We start from the raw sequence: 24,078 nt of genomic DNA on the forward strand, positions 1-24,078 counted from the left end.
CCTCCCCCACTCCGATCTGTAACCATTAGTGGCCCAAAAATACACAATATCAGCATCTAGGGGCAACTTCACCCTACTCCCTTCCCAACCCAATGGTACCGATCAGACTAGATCCTTGCTAAGTCTGGCCTGAGCAAATATCCAATCAGAGGGGGTGTCGGTGTGTTTGAGACCAATAGAGGTAAATGACGGCAATGCTTAGGTTCAGGATTGCCATCGCACAGTCCTTTACCTAACTCCCACCCCTTCCCAATACCCGTCATCCCTGACCGTAACTTCCCCTACTTCCCCTTGCCTGGACACTGGCCCAGCCCCAGACCTCCCAACCTCTACCCCAGGATGTCCAGGTAGATAGGGGGGCTCTTGACAAGGGCAAGGAGGCGGCTGTGGATGTCCTTGATGACCAGCCTCTGCTGGGGCTCCCTTTGCCAGCAGCCCTGCATCAGGCCGTGCACCTCTTTGGGGCAAGTGCGTGGTCTCTCCAGCTCGCGGCCCTGTGTAATGCACTCGATAGCCTGTGGGGGTGCAAATAGAGGCAGAGGGAGGGGGTTAGAATTAAAAGGTCTGCTAGCTTCAGTAACTCCAAGTTTTTGCAATGCCTCTTTATTTGTGGCTATTACCTCAGGGTTTGAATGTTTTCATGATTGTCACTTTTCATTAATTTGACCAGACAAGCTCAAGCTACGCTAGAGAGCTTAAGGTGAAGACACTTGGATAAGAACAATAAGTGGAGTTGTCAAGATGAGTCGACAACTTCTGCACAATCCTGGAGAACGTTCTGTGAGAACGGAAGATGTTGCCTCTAATAAGCTGGTGATCTTTCAAAAGAATGGAATGGTATTCATCAGAAAAATTGTCAAATTGACACATTCTTACACTTGGCATGGCTCGATGCATTTATCACTGTCAAGAACTGAATTGCACTATGCCTATTCCCATTCAAGGACTGCCCTTGGCCCCACATCACACAAAGAGCCAGCAACTTAACCCTTTTAAAGAGTTCAATATCCCTAACCTAATCCAATGAACTGAAGAGACCTGTCAGCACTGAACCTCATGATACTATAATGACCAGCTAGCACATTTGGGTCCTTGGAAGTTGTGGGAACGTACGTTTTTGGTTTCCCATTGGTTCTGGGAACGAAGCCACACATTTCCTGACCAGTAAAGCAGAACGTTTTTTAAACGTTCTGAGATTTGAAGTGATAATTCTGCCTGATATTTTTAGGTTCTGAAAACGTTTTACTATAGTTCCCTGAATGTTTTCCTCTTTTATTAACATTCTCAGAATGGAAATGATAGGTTATTTGATGGTAATTAAATAGCATTCTGATAACACTGCTAGCTTAGAATTATTGTTTTGAAACTCCAAGCACAGATAGGATTTGCTTAGGCATTAATTATGTAAACACACGTGTATTTTTTATTGTGGCACAGCGTCAGTGAGATTCAAACCTATGATCTTCTGTTCTTCAGCCATGGAATTTGTCTACTGCACTACCAGGATGGAGCTGCATGCCATGTTTTTATACTTATACAAAGCTGTACATTTTTGTCATTTTAGTTTATAACTTTGAGGAAACGTTCTGTCAAAGTAATGAAACACCAATAAAATCATGTTTTTTTGTGAAGTTTCTTAAAAGTGCTGAGAATGTTTCAAAGCAACTATCCTGCACCATTCCCAGAAAGTTGTGGGAAGGTTGTATGCATAATAACCATAGGACAACCACGCTCTTACCGAGCTCTAAGAAACATAAGGTTCCCAGAACATTCTGTGCATCTTCATAAGTGCACAAAAATGTATAGTGACTTTCCAAGATGGCCGCCCATCTCCTTATCTCAGACCTAGATGGAGTGTTTGGGATGATTTATCCCTGCCTTCCCTAATTAGACGACATGATAATTACACATGTCCATCATTGGCGGGGAAGGATTAGGTTAACAAGGTTAAACGTCATTGGCCCTGGGCAAAGATGAGAGCCAATGAGATTAGAATTGAGTAGACTGGAAAATTGATCTACCTCCACTTGAAAGGAAAGAGAGTTCTAGGCCATAATGGTGTGTTGCGGTTGGAACAGAGTCCACTTCTTGGGGTGCAACCTAAAAGGATTGGACTGGGTCCGCCATGATTACTATGAAGTCATTGATTGGCTGTATAGCAGACGGGAAATCTTAGTGCTCTGGTCTCCTTCTATGATCAAACACTTCACCCTCTATCCACTGGCTGAATGATGATGTGGTACAGTATTTACACGTTGCCTGGACACTGTTCCATTACTCAACTAGATATCAGAGTTATAGCTACTTCATTATTACTAATGAATCTAGAAGGTTTTGATCACCAATACAAAGATGCCCCTTTTACAAAAAAAGGTAGGTGCTTATATTTGTCCTATTTCATATGTGAATTGGAAATGTGTTTTTGCATATCCCACTCTCCCTGAGACACCATCAGAGAGTAGGGTCACACCCAGAGTCTGTCATTATGAACAGCACCTGGAGAAATAAGCGTTGCTCAACGGGAACGTCAACAGATTCTTCCCCTTGTCAGCTCAGGGACTCGAACCGCCATTCTTTCAGTTAATGGCCCAACTATCTAACCACCAGGCAACATGCCACCCCATGTTGCTTCCTACCTAGTGCCCAGTTCCTTACCTCACTGTTGGAGAGCTGGTACCAGGGCTGTTTCCCATAGGTGAAGATCTCCCAGAGGACCACTCCAAAGCTCCAGATATCACTCTCCGTGGTGAACTTCCGGTACATGATGCTCTCCGGAGGCATCCAGCGAATAGGAAGCATCGTACGCCCACCCACCTGACAGGAGTGAGGTCAATGGTCATTCAATTGTACATTCATGGAATTATAATTAATATGACAATTGAGATGTACCATGCTACTTCATATGTGATGAGCCTATACATTGCAAATATCAAGATGTATTTTGTTGTACATAGAGTTGGATATACTCTGTTGTGTAAATGTTAAGTGACAATGGCGTGTTAGATGACAAATCCCCACCCTAAAAAAGTATTTCACTACTTCCACCTTTACCCTGTAGTAGTCTGTGCTGTAGATGTCCCGGGACATGCCAAAGTCTCCTATCTTGACCATTAGACCCTCTCCCATATCTCCCACCAGGCAGTTGCGTGTGGCCAGGTCTCGGTGCACGAAGTGAAGGGAGGCCAGGTAGACCATGCCCGAAGCGATCTGGGCGGCGATGTGCAGCATCTGGGGAAGAGTGAGCTGGCCCAACGGGGGCATCTTCACCTCCTCCAGGATATGGGCATCTGGACCGTGCGCCCTGGTGGACAGAGGTCACGACCTTTCGAGTTTTACAGGCTTTTTGGTGAATGGCATATGACATACTTTGGCTGACATACTTTGGCTGACATCCATCAGGACCTGTATTCACAGAGTCTCAGAGTAGTGTTTATATAGGATCACATAGCCTTTTAGATCAAAATGAATATATGGACCGGAAGACCTGATCTTGGATCAGCGTTCCTACTCTGAGATGCTTTGTGATATGGGCCCAGCTCTCCCAGATTAATTTAGGCTTCTGAGTGGTCCTTTGATGCATTAACTTTTGCACCAACCTAGTGATGCAATATCAACATACAGTGACCAGATGGATGATTACTGCATGCAATCTGCAGATGGAACATGTTGGATGTATACGAGATCTTTTAAGTGTAATAGAGGCGGTCAGCTAGAGACCAAGCCATAACAAAACAACTTAACAAATGGTTAATAGGAAACATAAGGCTTGTTATACGCCTCGCATTCATTTGGAATAATTTGATTCCGAGATGCATGATAGCCTTACTCTTCAAACGTTCCACAGTTTCTCTCAATATGGCATCCACCCCACCCACTCTGACTTGTAGCTCACTCCCAAAAAGCTCCTCGATGTGTCCATCAATCCTAATAGAAATGTGTCACTTGCAGGAAGTTATCTATTCTATCACTATTAGTTTAACAGGCAGGTGGTAGGGTAGACGAGCAGCTGCCTCATAGGCCAAGAGACACACATCCATTCTGTCTGCTTGGAAATGTGATTTCCATCTATCCATGAATCTGGATAGTGTGGGCTGTGTCTGTGTGCACATTGAGTCTCCATTCCCAGTCTGGCCCCACTGGACACCTGGCAGTGGCAGACATACACTGTCTATGTCTGTTTCAATGGTGTCTCAGAGTACGTCCCAGGTGCAGCATGAGTGGTCATCTGCAGTATCAACGTGGTGCTCTGTCTGAGTGCTCAGTGAACATATCTCCTGCATCCATGTTGGACCAGACTTGTCTTTATAACTTCAGAGTGTAGACAGGCTACGAGAAGTTCTGCGGTCGACGTGGACATCTTCAATGATATGATATCCAAAATGCATCTAAAATCACATATTCAGTCATCCCAGATCACAGAAATAATTTGGTACTCTCACAACTAAGTGTCCTTAACGACTCCAACACATTGTTGGTCCGTGTAGTCCACCCCAAGTGGGTTATTGCCTTGGGAACACAACAAGGTAGAGCAGCGAGGACGATGGTGTCTACAAGTGTGGCCTGGCATAGAAACAGTTGCATTTGTGTGGTTCATCAAGGTCAATTAAGTGGCTTTGCCGACGAGCAGTGGACACAACGATGCAGAGATGTTAGAACAAAACCCTCGGGTTCTAAATAGTTACCATGCTGAAGCTAATGAGTAGAAGTTAACAGGGGAAGGTTAGCATGGGCAGCCATGAGGTTATCCCTGTGGGGATTTAAGTAGGAGGTTCTGTTTCTTTTCCATACCTGAGGAAGCGGTTGAGGTCTCCATGTCTCATGTATTCAAACACCATCGCCAGTGGCTCTCCGTCTGTACACACTCCATAGAAGCGAACAATGTTCTGGTGCTGGAGCACTGTGAGCAGCTCAGCCTCTCTCTGGAAGTCCTGCCGGGTCGACTCATTGGCATCCTTCAGAGTCTGACCACAGAGAAACACAGTCACGGGAGGATATGACATCATCATGTTTAGGAGGTCTAAACGTCATGTAATGCACCCCTGAAAGTGTGGCCACGGATGGAAGTCTCATGCATACCTTGATGGCCACCAGCATTTTGTCACTGTCCGGACTGAGGTTGGCACACTCTGCCAGGTAGACTTTGCCAAACGCTCCCTCACCCAATTCCCACTTCAGAACTACATCCTGTCTTTTGATGTGTTGCACACCTGTACATACAAAGGGAAAGGCTTTTAACATTGGTCCTTATAAAACATTGTAAGATCACTGCATTACCAACTTTATCTAGGAAAAACATGGCAGATAAGTTAGCACGTATCCAGAGTCCCTAGTTGTATTCCAATTCCACTCACACATGTCTTTGTCTTTGAAGATGCCACAGAAGTACTGGGGGTTCTCCACAAAGCTGGACATGCCAGAGTCGTCAGAGGAAGGAGGGCTGGTCCCAAAGTTCATGAAACGCAGTGACACGGCAAGATCATCCTCTGTTCCCAAGACAGATGAACCTGGAGAGAGAGAGAGACCTGAATGTGATACATCCATTTATTTTCCAGCCATTTATGGATGCATTGTTCAAATGTTTGGAAGTGGACGTCGGAGCAGTAAGCAACTACTGTATTTTCTGCAGACAGTATTAACAATCGTAAAACCCACTCAACGAGAAACCCACAGAACCCCCAGAGCCCCTGATAGAAAATGGTGGATGGCAGCAAGCGAGGGGAAACGAGTTGGCCAGGAGGGGGGCCCACTTAGGCAATCAGACCCACTTAGGCACTTTCTGGGGGGTGGGTCCGAGAGGACCTATCACGCCTACATGAGCTGGTCTCCATCAGTCTTCTTTAATGGCCAACGCTGCTGCTAGGGGCTCCTGACGCCGTTCACTGCTGTAATTAAGGCACTCTAACCCAGCTGTTGGGCTGACAGTGTGCAAAGTTACAGCCTGGCGGAAACCCTATTTTGCCTGGCCTCGTGAATTACTTTTAGAAAGGAATACAATGCTTTCTGCGGAACTATTGGCAATTCCAATGTGATAATGAAATAAATGAGTTGGCATTGATGCTGGCTTTTGGTTGTTTCAGTTTGGAACGGATATGAGAGTCTTTACCGTTGTCAAAATGTCATATTCTCCTGGGGTTGTCTCGTATTGAATTATCCAGACAGGGAAGTGTCAGAATTCAGTCTCAACCCTTCACTTTCTAACAACTGAGGTGTTTTGAGAACAGCTAACCCATCTCAGGTTGTTTCGTACCTGTCTTCTATGAAATCCCAAGTAACGTGTTGCTTACCCTCTGAGTAAAGGAGACTATACCTTGTTCAAAATGACAACCGACAGACACTACTGTGGTATTTGAAACACATTGCATAGTAGAGTGGGTCACTTACGGTGAATACCAAACTTGGACTGCTGGCCGCACTTGTTGATGACCAGTACCATCATAAGGAGGAAGGCGCAAGCAAACACAGCCAAACCCACTGCCACTGACACCTGCACAGGAACATAATTAGCATCAACATAGCTTAGCATAGCATAACAGACATTTGCTAAAACATTAGCATTCCATACTGTGTGTTATATTATTACTATGGTTCAGACCCATTGAATGGTGTCTCACCCCAAACACTCTGCTCTCCGTGTTCTCAGTGACATCCTCGTTAGATTTGTTGGTGGGAACTGGAGGGAGCAGAAGGGGAATCATTAATGATGGATCGTTACCCACAAATCACCTTGATAGCCACATATAAAGTATGCAAGACACTGACACAGTGTATTAAAAAAATGTTGGGGGGGATACGTGGAGTATCTGAAAGCAAAATCCTGGGTAATTTACACTCTACTACCTGTAATAAGTACTTTTTGTTCTCATTAGGCACAGTTTAGAAGGTTATCTGTTTCTACAAGGTAATAATCACTGTTAAAATAACACTCAAAAGGCTTACGTGGATCACTTTCTTCAAGGACTGGCATGAAGAAAAGGAGAGGATGACAAATTTAGACTAAGTACACAGTACATACTGAACATGCAAGCACATGAGACTGTGTCTCACATAACACAAGTTGGTGAATAGTGAGGGTCAGTATCACTGAGATCCTATTCAATTACTATTATTATTCTATGACCTTTAATTTCAGACAATCACCTGGGATGATGCCCTCAGGATCAAAGGGGTCAAAGGGGTTGTCCATGAACATCCCCGTGGCCGTGGCTTGGTCCACGCCCAGTCTGTTCCCCACGATGATGGTGTAGAGGCCGTTGTTCAGGTGGGTGGGCTTGTTGAGGAATAGACAACCGTGCTTCACAGAGCCGTCGTCCGAGTCGGGAATGAACTGTGTGTAGGTGTAACGGCCCTCGGTCAGGTTGGAGCCGTTGAAAAGCCAGCGGATGGATGGCTCAGGGTTCCCGTCCACCTTAAAGGGGAAACACCAGTGGTGCTGTTGCTCGGCGTTGTGCAGGAATATGATTTTGGCTGGAACTGGATGGAAGACATGAGATGTGGTCCATTAGGATGTGTGAATGAGTAAGGCGGTAAGGTGAAACAAAGGCTATTTCTGAATTCAGAACATTGGTCAACCTACTGTACAGTGAGCAATACCCTCAAAATCGTTGACAATAAATGTGTGTAAATCATTAAACATGATATTAGAATGAGATCACATTTAGCTGAAATAATTATCCACTAAGCTATAAACATAGTTATCTACACGTAAATGATCTCTTTGTACTGAATTTTCAGTTTACCACATCCAACCTGTTTCAGACAAAGTTATTGGTTGGTCAATAGAAGGTACAGCCTCATCCAAGTGCTCTATAGGTTCCTCCTATGAGTTTCCATGAATCAATGTTCTCCATCTGCACTGTCAACCTGTTGACCTGGTATGAATAATGAATCCAGGTTTTGTTAGGGCCCCTAACCACAAGAGCTACCTGGAAGCACGGAGCCGACAAGAAGCCTCAGGAAATGGCTTCTTTAGATCGAAGACTATGCTGATGCAGAGAGACCCCTCACTCTGACAATTTCCACCGACCATTCCACTGCTCTTAACCTATGACCCTACTGCAGAAAATACTGTGCTAAGGGGATACAAAGGCATTTGTCTCTTTCCTCTTGAGATTATCTCTGAAAAGAGATGCTAAAGACAGTCATGGACGGCAAAGAAATAGCACAATTAGCACAATCCATCTGGTTTGACTTAATGTCCCCAATTTAGTTAATAGTGAGTTAAAAAAAGAGCACAATATGAGTTTTGCTGAACTCTGTATGAAATTAAATAATAAATTATTGTTAACCTTTAAACGTTTTCTTCCTAGATTAGATTTGTTTGATTGAGTCTTCTAATCGGTTTCTAGGGTGTAGTCTATATTTTCATTTTGAAAAACCTTTTCCCAAACAAGTTTATTTGATATATATTACTGAACGGATGCTGCCCTTGCAGCACCAATCGCCTGAATCACAGGAAGTGGTCAGACCAGCCACTCAACAGAGCAGAGCCCTGGCTGTAAACACCGCACTGATCGGGGAGCTAATTAAGGGTAATTAAAGGCTAGCGGTTAATGAGTGTCCATCCACCAGGGGGACTGATGTTGATAGATTAGCCGCGCTAACGCACTTACAGGCTGCCAATCACTCCGGATGAATACTGTGTTCCGGAGTAGGAGGGAGAAGTCCATTAGCCGGGGCTCTTATTGAATCTTACCACGCTTATCAGCCCATTTTCCTCCCTACATTCATTAACTGTCCCTCGATGCTCATGCATTTGGCTGCAACTCTTTTTGGGATTTATTTTCCAATGAGTGTCATTGAGTTGGTGAAATGATATTGTTTGGCCAATATTTACTGTAATGTATTGCCAATGCATCAACACACTCTCTTCTGTGGCATCACAGTTTGCAATAATTCAGATATTTTTCAGTTGCGAAGCTGGGCTAATGCAAAACCACAGTCTCTGACAGTATAATGTCTCTTCTATAATCAAATATCTGTTTTGTTCTGTCATCTGTTTGGGGTCTTTGACCACGTAGGGTTGATAGATGAGAAAAATGCAACTATAAAAATAATGCATCACCAATGTAACGTTACAGTGATGTATAACTAATGCTGTGGCGACTCGTCAATCAGGGCAGGTGAGGCAGAGTCATCTGTTTTGAGCCCCACCTGTTTAGCTAAAAATACATACATATACAGTACCAGTCAAAAGTTTGGACACACCTACTCATTCAAGGGTTTTTCTGTCATGTTTTGTCTTAGATTGTCTTGTCATTATGCTTTCCCTTCTGTTCGTTTCCCCCTGCTGGTCTTATTAGGTTCGTTCCCTTTTTCTATCCCTCTCTCTCCCCCTCCCTCTCTCTCCTCTCTCTATCGTTCCGTTCCTGCTCCCAGCTGTTCCTATTCCCTAATCATCATTTAGTCTTCCCACACCTGTTCCTTATCTTTTCCCCTGATTAGAGTCCCTATTTCTTCCCTTGTTTTCCGTTCCTGTCCTGTCGGATCCTTATCTATTGTTCACCGTGCTGTGTCTATGTATTCCCTGTCGTGTCGTGTTTCCCTCAGATGCTGCGTGGTGAAGGTGTCTGAGTCTGCTACGTTCAAGTGCCTTCCCGAGGCAACCTGCAGTTCTTGATCAAGTCTCCTGTTTGTTCTCGTCATTACGAGTAGTATTATGCCTTTTGTTTGTAAAGTAACTTTACTGGATTAAATACTCTGTTTTCGCCAAGTCGCTTTTGGGTCCTCATTCACCTGCATAACATTTTCTTTATTCTTTACTATTTTCTACATTGTAGAATAATAGTGGAGACATCAAAACTATGAAAAAACACATGGAATCATGTAGTGAACAAAAAAGTGTTAAACAAATATGCAAAATATATTTTAGATTTTAGATTGTTCAAACCCTTTGCCTTGATGACAGCTTTGCACACTCTTGGCATTCTCTGAACCAGCTTCACCTGGAATGCTTTCAGGCTTTCAGTCTTGAAGGAATTCCCATATATGCTGAGCACTTGTTGGCTGCTTTTCCTTCACTCTGCGGTCCAACTCATCCCAAACCATCTCAATTGGATTGAGGTCGGGTGATTGTGGAGGCCAGGTCATCTGATGCAGAACTCCATCCATATCCTTGGTCAATAGCCCTTACACAGCCTGGAGGTGAGTTGGGTCATTGCCCTGTTGAAAAACAAATAATATTCCCAAACTATGGGAAAGCGGATCGCTGCAGAATGCTGTGGTAGCCATGCTGGTTAAGTGGGCCTTGAATTCTAAGTAAATCACAGACAGTGTCACCAGCGAAGCACCCCCACACTATCACACATCCTCATCAATGATTAACGGTGGGAACCACACATGCGGAGATCATCCGTTTACCTACTCTGCGGCTCACAAAGATACGTCGGTTGGAACCAGAAATCTCAAATATCCACCGGTCTATTGTCCATTGCTCGTGTTTCTTGGCCCAGGCAAGTCTTCTTCTTATTGGTGTCCTTTAGTAGTGGATCCTTTGCCGCACTTCGACCATGAAGGCCTGATTCACGCAGTCTCCTCTGAACAGCTGATGTTGAGATGTGTCTGTTACTTGAACTCTGTGAAGCATTTATTGGGCTGCAATTTCTGAGATTTGTAACTCTAATGAACTCATCGCCTGCAACAGAGGTATCTCTGGGTCTTCCCTTCCCATGGCGGTCCTCATGTGAGACAGTTTCATCATTGTATATTTGTTTAACACTTTTTTGGTCACTACATGATTCCATATGTGTTATTTCATAGTTCTGATATATATATATATATATATATATATATATATATATATATATATATATATATATATATATATATATATATATAAATACTGTATACAGTGCATTCAGAAAGTATTCAGACCCCTTGACAAAGTACAGAGAGTTCCTTGATGAAAACCTGTTCCAGAGCGGTCACGACTTCAGATTGGGGCGAAGGTTCACCTTCCAACAGGACAACGACCCTAAGCACACAACCAAGACAACACATGAGTGGCTTCGGGACATGTCTCTGAATGACCTTGAGTGACCCAGCCAGAGCCCAGACTTGAACCCGATCGAACATCTCTGGAAAGACCTGAAAATAGCTGTGCAGCGACGCTCCCCATCTAACCTGACAGAGCTTCAGAAGATCTGCAGAGAAGAATGGGAGAAACTCCCCAAATACAGGTGTGTAATGCTTGTAGCGTCATACCCATGAAGACCTGAGGCTGTAATCGATGCCAAATGTGCTACAACAATGTACTGAGTAAAGGGTCTGAATACTTATGTAAATGTGAAATTTCAGTTGTTTTATTTGTATAAATGTGTAAACAAAAAAAATGTTTTTACTTATGGGGTATTATGGGTTATTGTGTGTAGATTGATGAGTAAAATACATTTTTAGAATAATGTATTTTTTTTTATTTAACCTTAATTTAACTAGACAAGTCAGTTAGGAACAAATTCTTATTTACAATGACGGCCTAGGAACAGTGGGTTAACTGCCTTGTTCAGGGACAGAATGACAGATTTTGACCTTGTCAGCTCAGGGATTCTATCCAGCATCCTTTCAGTTACTGGCCAAAAGCTCTAACCACTAGGCTACCTGCCACCCCAGTAAGGCTGTAACATAACAAAATGTGGAAAAAGTCAAGGTGTCTGAATACTTTCCGAATGCACTGTAGATATATATGCCCCGTTTATTTATCCTACTGTTCTGAATTGGTGTACAGAGAGAATACTCCAAGAACTACCCATGTTCTGAATTCTGTCCCTGTACATTTCAAAAGTGTTGAACAAATAGTTACATTGACAACGTCCGTCTTAGCTGGCTCGTTAATGTCTTTATCGAAATTATGGATGGGCTCTTATCCACTTATGAGGCTGAATGAACTGTTTGGCTGCCAGACAAGCCTCTGCTGATGGCCAGGTGTAGCGGTGGTAAGGATTCACTCCATGGTGCTGAAAAGAAAACTCTGCTGTTGGAACAGAAGACTCTAACAGTTTGTGAGCACCTTTTGTCACCGTTATAGTGAAATGAATGTATTGTTTAGTGTTGTGTTATGTTGTGGCTTTGCTGGTATGCATTTTAAAAAAGTATACATGTTTGCTCCACCAAGATTTACATGCTAAAATCCCTACTGTAGTCATGTATAATTGAGTGACAACTGATAACAGTAATAATCGAAACGAAAGACCTGTGGCATATTAAAGCAAAGTGACAAGGTGGGCTTATTTTTTTGCCACAATTATTAATACAAATTATTTAATTCTGGGGAATGAATGTCTGGCTATAACCATTGCTGCGATAGGAAAATTGACACACTTTTTATCTTCCTCTACCTCCCCTGCTTTCATTGCAGTATGACAGCTCTCACTGAGTCTTTCAGCTTTCAACACCCTGACAGCTTTAATAGTCCATTGGCACTTACATTCAATGTCCAACGTCACTTTCTCTTCCCCAGGCCCGGCCCGGTTCTCTGCCTCACAGGTCAAGTTGTGCAGGTTGTCTTCTGAGGACATATTCCACAGCTGCAACTCCAGCTCCAAAGTGGAGCCCCAGAACCTCTCCTGCAGATGGAACAAGACGCAGAGGACAACATGGGTTTAGCTACACATTACAGTTTACAACAATCATGGAGACATCTGAGATGCAAGGAGAGTCTGAATGATTATGACAATGTACACAATAAGGAAACCTAAACACACCATAATTGTGAATATTCCTTCATATATGACCCCGATCCTATTACTAGTTTGTATTTAAACATCTGTTGAACATATGTTAGGCATATTAAGGGGAACAAAAAGTGCATTGTGCAATATCTCAGAAAAAAACACTGATCTAGCTGGTTTTCCCCAATCAGTATGTCCAGGTGACATCATCACTCAGTACCTGTACAGTATAACGAGACAGCAGTTTATTCGTGCGCCACCTCACTACAGGCATGGGCACTCCTGTCACCTGACACACAAATGTCAGGTTGCCTCCCTCCTGGACCTTGGTGTTGGCATGGACAATGGCGACATCTGGTACAGCTGCAAAACAATGGACCGAGAATGGGTTGGAAACTCTATGGTTTGTCCTGGGGTACTAAATGTTGATAATGACGTTTAATAGCAATCCAATCAGCAATGCCACTAATGCAATTAAGTCTAATAAAGCCTTGTCAGACTATTTCTACAATGTTTGAACTATACGTGTATATGCTATTCATGTAAATATTACTTAGTAACAATAAAGTAAAATCACATTTTTATCTCGAAACTGAGTAAAAAATCGATCAATTCAACTCACTGCAATTCTCCATCTCTACGGAGTCTAACTGTAGGGCATGGCCATTTGAGAAGCATTGTAGCGGTTGGTTGTCGAGGTCACTGTGGTCGTTAAGCTGCCATTGCTGCAGCCAATGGATATCACAGGAGCATTCAAGGGGGTTGTCCCTCAAAACCCTGAAAGAGAACACAGAGAAAATCGGTCTCTTTTGTCCGAAAGTTTTCTCTCAATTGTGTAACCTTCTTGTTCTTTCTAAAGGTCTATACAAAGTATTCGAGGTCATTATTATCAAAGACGCACACAGCAAATAGAACATTCTAGAATTAATAGAGTGAACAGAGAGAAAAAATTCAATATAGAAAATAATTCATCAGTGAAATAAGTGTTGAAAATGTCTCTGCAATCAGTTCCAAAACAGAGTGGAATGGGTCTATTTTGCTCATACAAAGTGACCATCTTTGAGTTGATAGTTCAGTCACAGGTTGACTAGTTGAAGAGAGTACAGAAGTGGTGTTCTGGGGGGTGTTGTACTCACAGGTTGAGCAGGGGAAGAAAATGGAACACCTTCCAACTGATATGCTCCAGGGAGTTAGATGCCAGGTTTCTGTGTGACATAATAAGGAGACAATATCCATCCAACAGGACATTCAGCATATAAATAGCAAAAAATCTAAATACAGTATTATACAATTTGTTATTGAGCCTATGATAATAATAATAATGGGAATTGATGGGAAATTATGTCAAATATATCACTAGCCACTTTAAACAATGCTACCTAATATAATGTTACATACATTATTAATCTCATATGTATACGTATATACTGTACTCTATATCATCTACTGCATCTTTATGTAATACATGTATCACTAGCCACTTTAACTATGCCACTTTGTTTACATACTCATCTCATATTTATATACTTTACTCAATACCATTTACTGTATCTTGCCTATGCCGCTCTGTACCATCACTCATTCATATATCTTTATGTACATATTCTTTATCCCCTTACACTTGTGTCTATAAGGTAGTAGTTTTGGAATTGTTAGCTAGATTACTTGTTGGTTATTACTGCATTGTCGGAACTAGAAGCACAAGCATTTCGCTACACTCGCATTAACATCTGCTAACCATGTGTATGTGACAAATAAAATAAAATTGGGTTTGATTTGATTTGATTCCCCACCCTCGTTTCACCCATGTTGAGTTTTGCTTAAGAATGGTCTGTGCATGGCAAACAGCTCAATATTTAAAGCAAAAGAGGCCATTTTGTTTTTGCACTGTCTCCACATGCTCGTCTTTGTACGTCCAACGTGTCAAGAGTCCTCACATTCACGCACAAACAATCAGCAGTCACTACAGCCTGGCTGCTTGTTATGTTTACACACGTCTTTGTTATATCAATTCAAACGAGTGTTTCTGTTCTACCGCGCGTCTGACACCTGTTGCTTTCTCAAACGCTGCCACAATGAGGACAAAAAATCAAGTCTGTAATATACTTTTTTTTGTCTTATCTATAATATTTTTTTTGGGGGGGAGATGAGGTAAATAAACATTCATCTGGAGAGATGGTTTTGTAAAATGTGTGTGTTTATGTTGTTGAAATAAATCCTACTGAACTAATCCCATGATATGTTCACTCACTGCAGAACAATGCAGACCTACTTAGAATTACTCTCTGGGTGGACACATTAGTGCCTCCAAATGTACTCTGCTCAATTACCCAGGCAAGTCTTTTTACATCAAGTGCTACATTCACAAACGTCATTGGCGCACCTTGTCTCACCGTTCTGTACATTAGGTGATTAGCCCAAACACTTCTCTGAGACGGTGGGCGCTATACTTGGCCATCGATCACTACTAGAGTGCTCGAGTTATATTAGCCTGATGATGCTGCTTGTACTTGTAAGAGGAGAAAGGAGAACAGGTTTCTACTCATATCAAATACTGTGTATTAGGAGTATGAGGTTAATTAATTTGATCAAAAATATGAAATATTGCGGGCGATTTGCAGTGGATTTCTGAGGCATATCACTGCTAAGATATGCTATCCCCTATGTATCCCTATTGTATCTCTTTAAACGTGCTGCAGATCACCATGACTGCACTGAAATGTGTCTGTGCTGACAGAGGGTGTAAACAAAACCTCTCAGAAGATGACAGCAGACCACACTGGGGAGCCCGCTCATGCAACCGATACATATTCACTCTGGCAGGGCCAATGGGGGCCAGCAGGGGTTCAATTATTTGTTTTCCTTGCTCCCAAAAGTTCATGTCAGATGGGTTAGCCATTGGGGCTTATCTATTACCAGCTCGATTCCTCCCAGGCCACAGGGGGAGGGAAGATGGCCGGGAATGGCAGCTGCTCCTAGCATCTTAATTTATAAACTGGGTGGTTCGAGCTCTGAACGCTGATTGGCTGACAGCCATGGTATATCAGACCGTATTCCATGGGTATGACAAAACAGAGTAGTAGTTAGTTACATTGGTAAGTAGTTTATAATAGCAGTAAGGCACCTCGGGGGTTTGTGACATATGGCCAATATACCACGTGTTGCGTTGCATCTTGCGTACGAACGACCCTTAGCTGTAGAATATTGGCCATACACCACACCTCCTCGGGCCTTATTGCTTAAATATCTTAAGGATCAAGGAAGGGGGTACAGTATCAGAGCCCCCCCCCCCCATGTTCTCACCCGTTTTGGGTGACACACATCTGTTACACCCCACAGCCCCCTCTTTGAAATATTGATTAAGCGATAATGGACCCTTAGTGGAGTGTATTTATTATGCAGCAGTTGTCGATAATCCACCAAAATGAGCGAGTAAATGGTGACTGGTGGAAGTCTTCTCCGATTTCGCCAGAACCCCCCACCCCACCACCACCCCACCACCAACCCTGAACCCCTTTCAGAGCCCTTCCCACTACACCCCCTCCTCCTCCCAAACTGCCTGTCTTTCAGATGAACAACATCGGACATGTCACACACGTTTAGTAAGATGATGAGGACAAGATGGTGGAGATTAGGGTCAGCTACTGATGGAGGGATGATTGCCATGGATACAGGCAGTATTGGGGAAGCTACTCTGAAAATATTGTTTACCAAGCTACCAATTACTTCACACTGTAAGAAGTTAAGCTACTGTTAAGAGAAACATAGTTTGCTTAACTAAAGTTACCTTGAAAAAGTAGTTCACTACATCCAAACTACTTTGTGTGGAAATTAACATATCTAAGTCGGAAATGTCATAGACTACAAATTGCAAGAACGGTTCACTCTGGGGTCAGATGTTAACAGAATTAAGGGCTTATATTACCAACCACAGTTTTAGTTGTTATCCTATTAAAAACTAAAACAAAGTTTTAAGTGAGAATTAGGCAGGTCTGATGATGAAAAAGTAAGGAAATTCTTGCCTACTTCACCCATATTTTGTTTTATTTTCGCCCAAAAAAGTTGTGTGTAGTTCCAGTAGTTAGCTGCCCCGCTTCATGATTCCAATGGCATTGACTACTGAAAACACTACCAAGATTTGAATTTAGTTAAACAACAACCCAGTTACTGCTAAATGTAGTTCAATTACTAGTTGAACAATGTGTAGTTCACAACACCCCAACACTACATATGGGCAACACTAATGTTAGTTTGTAGTTGTTATTTTTCAGTGTGCTGTACGGTGTGTCTTTAGAAGGTCGTTGAAGGATTCCATTTGTGGGAAAGTTTGGATCACAGAGTTAGAAACACAAACATCAGAAAAATAATCTGCAATTCACCCATCAGTGTTTGTTTTTCTAATATTGTTGATTCAAACGATATAACAAGAGGAATCCAAGTCATTTCAATATGCTAAAAGTGGTCCCATAGCTGGTGCATTGATAGTGACTACATTTGTAAAAACAGGTTGGTCTACATTGTATCAACCCAATCCTTTTAACTTGAAATTGAAATGGCAGGTTTCTTGTAAAACAAATGTAACACACTGTTAAAGAGGTAAGAATCTTCAGGTAAGAATCTGTCCCCGCATGACCCACTACTGTTGAGCCTCTGATACTACACCAAGGCCTTAATAACTTACACAGTGTCATTGTTGAATAAAATGGTATCAAATGAATTATGATTACAGTTCAGTCATTTCAATCTGTATTTCAGCAGAAATCTATTGTTATGCAATTGTTATATTTTTGCAGTGACCTCTGCTGAATAATAAGCTCAAGATCTCAAGGCTCGGGAGGCTTCCCCTTAATTGACAGCAACAAAGAGCCTGACCCAAGCATGGGTCGAGACATGACAAGGAAAGACAATCCCTCTGTAAAACCAAGGACACTTACACATATTGGAGCTTGAGGTTGTGTGCGAAAGCATTCGCCGAGATGTACGCCAGCCTGCAGAACGTGACCGTGCTGGGGGGTAGAAACACGACAGAACAGGAAGTGTGAATCACTGATTATGCTACTAATTAGCTACAGTAAACCCATAGTGTGTATATTGACCAGTCTGTATTAGCTGTATTAGTTAGCGCCAGACCATTTCCTTTCTTTGAATACGGTAGTGGTAAGGTACTCAGAAGAAGGATTGAAATGAAATGACTGTACAGGACTGCAGGTTATGGTGCAGAATAATGGCTAATGTGCAACACAGGAGGTTTTTACCCCCTTGATTGAAAGAGCCATAAAGGGAATGAAATGTTGAGTTGTAAAGTTTAATACTGCAGATTGCTATAACAAGGTAGAGGGCACATTGGAGAGGATGAATAGGGAGGGATTATGTACTACAAGGTGGAGTGTAGAGAAGACCACTCACTCAATGACAGGACCAACCAAACATTTAAAGCCAAGTCAATCAGATCAACTGCTGGGTGTATTGTAGAACATTTTGCATATGTATACATGTCATGCAGTAATACAAACAGACATCTACAAACACATTATCATACAGCTTTAGAAAAATACTGTACATATTACAAATTATGCAAGGTTACTCACAGATTCTTCAACTCTCTATAATTGGCAAGGTCTACTTCTGTAATGTTCTCCAGGTCGGCTTGATTTTCGATGTAACTGGGTAATGAAACAAAACAAGAAATACAATGTCAAATTAAAAGCAGACATTTAATTATGGCATTCAGAGTTGATTTGAGTACATTTTTTTTTTAAAGCAACAGAAAAACAACTGAAAAGTAAAATACAATAATACTGTCTAGAAACAATGAGTTGTGTAGGCCTATTATAAACAACAAAACGAAATGCTTGAACGGAAAATGATCTCTTTATTGTTATCAATTATTTTTACCCACAGCAATCCAGACAAAGCAGGACAGTTAATATAATGACCAATACAAAAGGATTTACGTGTTAAACGTGATGAAAGCTCTAAAAAGATACCCGAATTGACATCAGGACAGCACAGAGTATTATATTTTATAGTGAAATTCATGAGTGCATTGTCCAAACCATGGGCCTTTGTGGGCAAGAGAGTGACAACGGATAGAAACAAACACACCAAGGCAGATGCAAAGAAAACAAACCACAAAGCTAATATCAAAACTAAATATACTGTAGAGAAGACTTGGAAAAAACATTTGTCTTCTTGTGAGACACTCAGTTGACATTGCTGATGGTAAATTCTTTTCAATTAGTCATTTTCCACTTTTCCAGACGAACCTATTATTTCACGAGAGGACAGTATGTCAACTCAACACTCATTTAACACAAGGTCACTTTGCCCTAGTCTTGAACTACAGTACCTTGAACCTCTTTGTATGTTCAATCTTAGAACAAAAATGTGCTATCTAGAACCTAAAAGGGTTCTTCGGCTGTCCCCATAGTAGAACCCTTTGAAGAACCGTTTTGGTTCCAGGTAAAAACCCTTTTTTGGGTTCCATGTACCCCTAAACAGAGGGTTCTACACGAAAAGCGTTCTCCTATGTGACAGCTGAAGAATCCCTTTCGAGTGTACAGATGTAGGACTTAATGTGAGCCAGTTTGCTACAGCAGGAAAATAATCTTGCAGCAACAGAAAATGTGAATTATTATGCAGATTATAATTATTGGAAATTTTGTGGGTGTTGATACATTTTCCATAAGGGAAAATCTAGTCTGAAATGTCTAAATGTAATTACAAACTTCAGAAGCCTTTTTAAACCTCAAATACACCACAAGTTGAACATTTCCTGCATTGCATAAAAGTTATCCTGCAACAGGGTGATCAAATTAAGATCCTATATATGTACACGACGTGGCCAGAAAAGTACATTTTTATGTGGACTGTTATATACCATCTATGATATTTCACCATTACTGTATGAATAACCAGAAGTAAAGCAGCTTAAAAGGACCAAGGGGAAAATATTTTCCTCCACTTGAACAATTTTATTCACATACAGTATAGCCAAATATGACAGCTTAAAAAAAGCAGCACTCAACCCTTTTTCATGACAATACCTGGGAAATTGGTCATGTATTTTCATTGGTATCTGGTTGACATGACGACCGATAACCAGATTACAACCAGGTGAAGACTTCTCTTTCTGATCACTAAAATTGTCCTTTTACAGTCAGTATACAACCTGACCATGACGTAACAAAAGACATCAGCCAGACATCATTGCAGACAGTTTTTCCATCACCAAATATTTCCTTCTTTAACAGTGGGGCACTATTGTTTCAGTCTGTCACTGAGCAACACAGATATTTATTGGACCCACGGAGCAGTAATGTAATTGCAGGACAGGTGGAATGAGAATCAGCAATTGCCCCTATGCTTATTGGATTGAGCCAAGTGGGTCATATTTCATCTAGTGTTCTCAGGCGGGCATTCGCTGCAAATTCGCAGCGAATGCCCGCCTGCAAATTTATTTATAACTTAACAAATTATGAATTTGGGCCCCTGTTCCACAGTTAATGGTTTCTTGTTTGTTCCGCTGAAACAAATGCCCGAACGAGCAGCTCTTGCTTATTGATTGAATTGATTCAGAATGAATTTAGCAGCTCTGCTGGAGTTCTAAGTAACACATTTTGCCACAGGTACTGAGAAGAGAGAGAGAGAGACGGAGAGACGGAGAGACAGAGAGAGAGAGAGAGAGAGAGAGAGAGAGAGAGAGAGAGAGAGAGAGAGAGAGAGAGAGAGAGAGAGGGAGAGACGGAGAGAGAGAGAGAGAGAGAGAGAGAGAGAGAGAGAGAGAGAGAGAGAGAGAGAGGAGAGACGGAGAGATGGAGAGACAGAGAGAGAGAGAGAGAGAGAGAGAGAGAGAGAGAGAGAGAGAGAGAGAGAGAGAGAGAGAGAGATGGAGAGACGGAGAGAGAGAGAGAGACGGAGAGACGGAGAGAGAGAGAGAGAGAGAGAGAGAGAGAGAGAGAGAGAGAGAGAGAGAGAGAGAGAGAGAGAGAGAGAGAGAGAGAGAGAGAGAGAGAGAGAGAGAGAGAGAGAGAGAGAGAGAGACGGAGAGACGGAGAGAGAGAGAGAGAGAGAGAGAGAGAGAGAGAGAGAGAGAGAGAGAGAGAGAGAGAGAGAGAGAGAGAGAGAGAGAGAGAGGTATAGAGGGAGAAAAGTCAAGTACTAGCTGGACATGCTGTAGATGCAGTCTCCCCCTTAACAAGCCAGATCGAGTGTTAATTGTTGAGAGCAATAGAGAGGAACAAAGACAGAACAGCATTGGATTACAGCAAACAGCATTTAGTTCTGTGTTCCATTTTCAGTACTGTATTGCCTAAGTATAACAGCCATTTTCCAATTATCTGAAAAGAGTGGACAAAAGTGGGTACTGTAAAGTAAACGATAACTCCTAAAAGATGCATCCTCCAACTTTTGTATAGTTTCAGCCAGTTTTGAAAGTGGTGAGCTGAAAGTGGTCCCCATTTTTCATCTAATTGTGTACTATGTCAACTATTTCGGGTGACATGTTACACATTTTTCAATTGGTATGATATCATATGAATGTTGCAATTCGTGTGATATGTAACCAATCCAACACTGGATCCCATAGCGCATATTTAAGTGGAGTGTACTGTGTACCCTTTAAAATATTATATATGTGTCTCTTCTATGGCAGTTTTATTTAAGTATATATACTCTGTTGGCTAATAGTCCTTCAGGGAACCACAAGCTCCTATAAAACAACATGTTCTCAACAGGTTTGTGAGGATGACCCTCACCAGGCAAGGATGTATGTATCTGAACACCTTGCTGTGAGAGTATCAGTGAAGAGTATCAGTGAAGAGTATCAGTGAGGGATATCAGTGAAGAGTATCAGTGAGGGATATCAGTGAAGAGTATCAGTCAGGGATATCAGTGAAGAGTATCAGTGTGGGATATCAGTGAAGAGTATCAGTGAGGGATATCAGTGAAGAGTATCAGTGAGGGATATCAGTGAAGAGTATCAGTGAGGGATATCAGTGAAGAGTATCAGTGAAGAGTATCAGTGAGGGATATCAGTGAAGAGTATCAGTGAGGGATATCAGTGAAGAGTATCAGTGAGGGATATCAGTGAAGAGTATCAGTGAGGGATATCAGTGAAGAGTATCAGTGAGGGATATCAGTGAAGAGTATCAGTGAGGGATATCAGTGAGGGATATCAGTGAAGAGTATCAGTGCGGGATATCAGTGAAGAGTATCAGTGAGGGATATCAGTGAAGAGTATCAGTGAGGGATATCAGTGAAGAGTATCAGTGAGGGATATCAGTGAAGAGTATCAGTGAGGGATATCAGTGAAGAGTATCAGTGAAGAGTATCAGTGAGGGATATCAGTGAAGAGTATCAGTGAGGGATATCAGTGAAGAGTATCAGTGAGGGATATCAGTGAAGAGTATCAGTGAGGGATATCAGTGAAGAGTATCAGTGAAGAGTATCAGTGAGGGATATGAGTGAAGAGTCAGTGAGGGATATCAGTGAAGTGTATCAGTGAATAGTATCAGTGAAGAGTATCAGTGGGGGATATAAGTGAGGGATATCAGTGAAGAGTATCAGTGAAGAGTATCAGTGAGGGATATCAGTGAAGAGTATCAGTGAGGGATATCAGTGAAGAGTATCAGTGAGGGATATCAGTGAAGAGTATCAGTGAGGGATATCAGTGAAGAGTATCAGTGAGGGATATCAGTGAAGAGTATCAGTGAAGAGTATCAGTGAAGCAGTATCAATATCAACACAGTCCCACAGACCTGATCACTCCACTACCACCAACTCTGCTCTTATCGATAGTGTTCCCTTACAGTGCATTCGTCCCCAGTTCAGCCCCGTGCGAAACCACCAGAAACAAGATCAAACAATCTCTTTAACCCCAACTCAAAGCGGGGGAGTTCAGTTCGGTGAGTTCTTTGAGTGGAATTTGTTCACTGGAAACAGAAATTGAGATACTCCAGTTGTACAAATCATGGAAGGAGGGCTAAGAGTAGAAGTCTCTGATAAGATTTAAGACGGATCATCCGGATACATACTTTGATACATACTCTTTGAATCTCATGGACTTTTCATCTTTAATACGTGTAATAACAGTTCTGTGAAACTTCACAAAAAGTGCCTGCACAGAGTGTCTTTTGCCAATCTAATTTGCAGAAGCAATCATCAAAGCAAGAACACCAATCAAATTAACTCCGTTATCTAACCAGCTCATCACCATACTAACACACTGAAGGCCGGTGGTCATACAAAAGGTACTCAATCCATAGGGTTACATAACTCCCCTCTCCAATCGCCTTGATTAAACCCCCTACTGGACTATATGGACTACATTCACCATCTCCAACGTCAGCTCATCAAAGCAACAGATTAACCATAATGCCAACCCAACTCATTATCAACACTGACAGACACCCCATCCAAGACTGAGCCAACAGATAGATAAGCAGAACATGAGCACTTGACAAACACACACAACAAACCCAGCAGACCCAATCAACCAACCAACCATCCAAGCAACCAACTGCACTCACATTTCCGTGACGTTCTCGCTCTCCTGTAGTGCCAACGCGGGTATAGTGGCAATGCCATTGGGTTCCAGGCACTGCAGCATGGCGAAGGAGCACCGGCAGGCGGATGGGCACCCTCCCAGGGCTGGTACTGCCAGGGTGATTGCCAGTAGTACCAGAGATATTGGGGCTACCCATGGAGCAGAACCCACAACCACTGCCATGATGATGAAGATTGTGGAGGGGCAGCTCAGAAAGTTGTCAGTGCAGACTGAGACAGAGTTGAACTAAACAGGAGAACAGACTAGAAGGCTCCACACAAAGCAGATCTTCTCTGGGCTGACTCGCAGGGTTGTGATCCCAGCCAGGAGTCTCTGGTATTGAGCCACAGCAGCAGCGAGCAGCAGGAGCGAGGCAGGCAAGGGGCCCTGGGGATGCTGGTGGGCTGCAGCCTCCCCACCCTCACTCCCTCCTCCCCTCTCTCTCTCTCTCTCTCTCTCTCTCTCTCTCTCTCTCTCTCTCTCTCTCTCTCTCTCTCTGAGGGAGGGGCAAGGCAGGCCATTAGTTGACTGCGTGGGAGAGCCACAGTCACCAGTCACCAGACACCTCAGAGAAAGAGAGGGAATTGGGGGGAGAAAGAGATGGAATGGGATGAGGGAGATATGCTCTCCTGCCTCTGAGTGAGATGTCTCCTGTCCCACCAGTGGTTGCAGGTGTGAGACAACTAAGGAGTCAGGGTTCTTGGGTACCAACCAGTCTCATGCAGTGAAGATGGTTGCAAATGGTGAATCCGTCTATCTGCATGGGTTTATGAATGAGGTGACTTCCCTTGTAGGTTTGTGAGATCAGAGCTAATAAGGGATTTAGTGGTGGTTGTGGACAAATCGGGGAAGATACAATACTAGAAAACC

At 42.6% G+C, this 24,078-nt stretch overlaps 1 protein-coding gene across 1 annotated transcript; it reads right to left on the minus strand.

The window, feature by feature from the left end:
* Positions 1–288: 288 nt before the first annotated feature.
* LOC123997297 (high affinity nerve growth factor receptor-like) lies at positions 289–23,271 on the minus strand. Its single transcript, XM_046301445.1, has 17 exons — positions 23,192–23,271; positions 18,251–18,325; positions 17,597–17,668; positions 13,799–13,867; positions 13,285–13,439; positions 12,883–13,025; positions 12,419–12,557; positions 7,138–7,470; positions 6,937–6,957; positions 6,612–6,670; positions 6,382–6,484; positions 5,352–5,504; positions 5,077–5,207; positions 4,789–4,961; positions 3,052–3,301; positions 2,656–2,814; positions 289–515 (listed from the first exon to the last, which is right to left on the minus strand). The coding sequence occupies exons 1-17, from the start codon at positions 23,269–23,271 to the stop codon at positions 330–332; spliced, it is 2,301 nt and encodes a 766-aa protein (XP_046157401.1). The 3' UTR covers positions 289–329.
* Between the last annotated feature and the right edge of the window lie 807 nt (positions 23,272–24,078).

Source organism: Oncorhynchus gorbuscha, linkage group LG15 (genome assembly GCF_021184085.1).
Source record: "Oncorhynchus gorbuscha isolate QuinsamMale2020 ecotype Even-year linkage group LG15, OgorEven_v1.0, whole genome shotgun sequence".
In the NCBI taxonomy this organism is placed as follows: domain Eukaryota; kingdom Metazoa; phylum Chordata; class Actinopteri; order Salmoniformes; family Salmonidae; genus Oncorhynchus; species Oncorhynchus gorbuscha.

Coding starts and splice junctions, on each gene's coding strand:
- LOC123997297 (XM_046301445.1), bottom strand. CDS start 23,271: ATGCTGCAGTGCCTGGAACCCAATGGCATTGCCACTATACCCGCGTTG. Junction 13,440..13,798: donor TTTCTTCCCCTGCTCAACCT/GTGAGTACAACA, acceptor GTTCTCTTTCAG/GGTTTTGAGGGACAACCCCC. Junction 5,208..5,351: donor CTTCAAAGACAAAGACATGT/GTGAGTGGAATT, acceptor TTGTATGTACAG/GTGTGCAACACATCAAAAGA.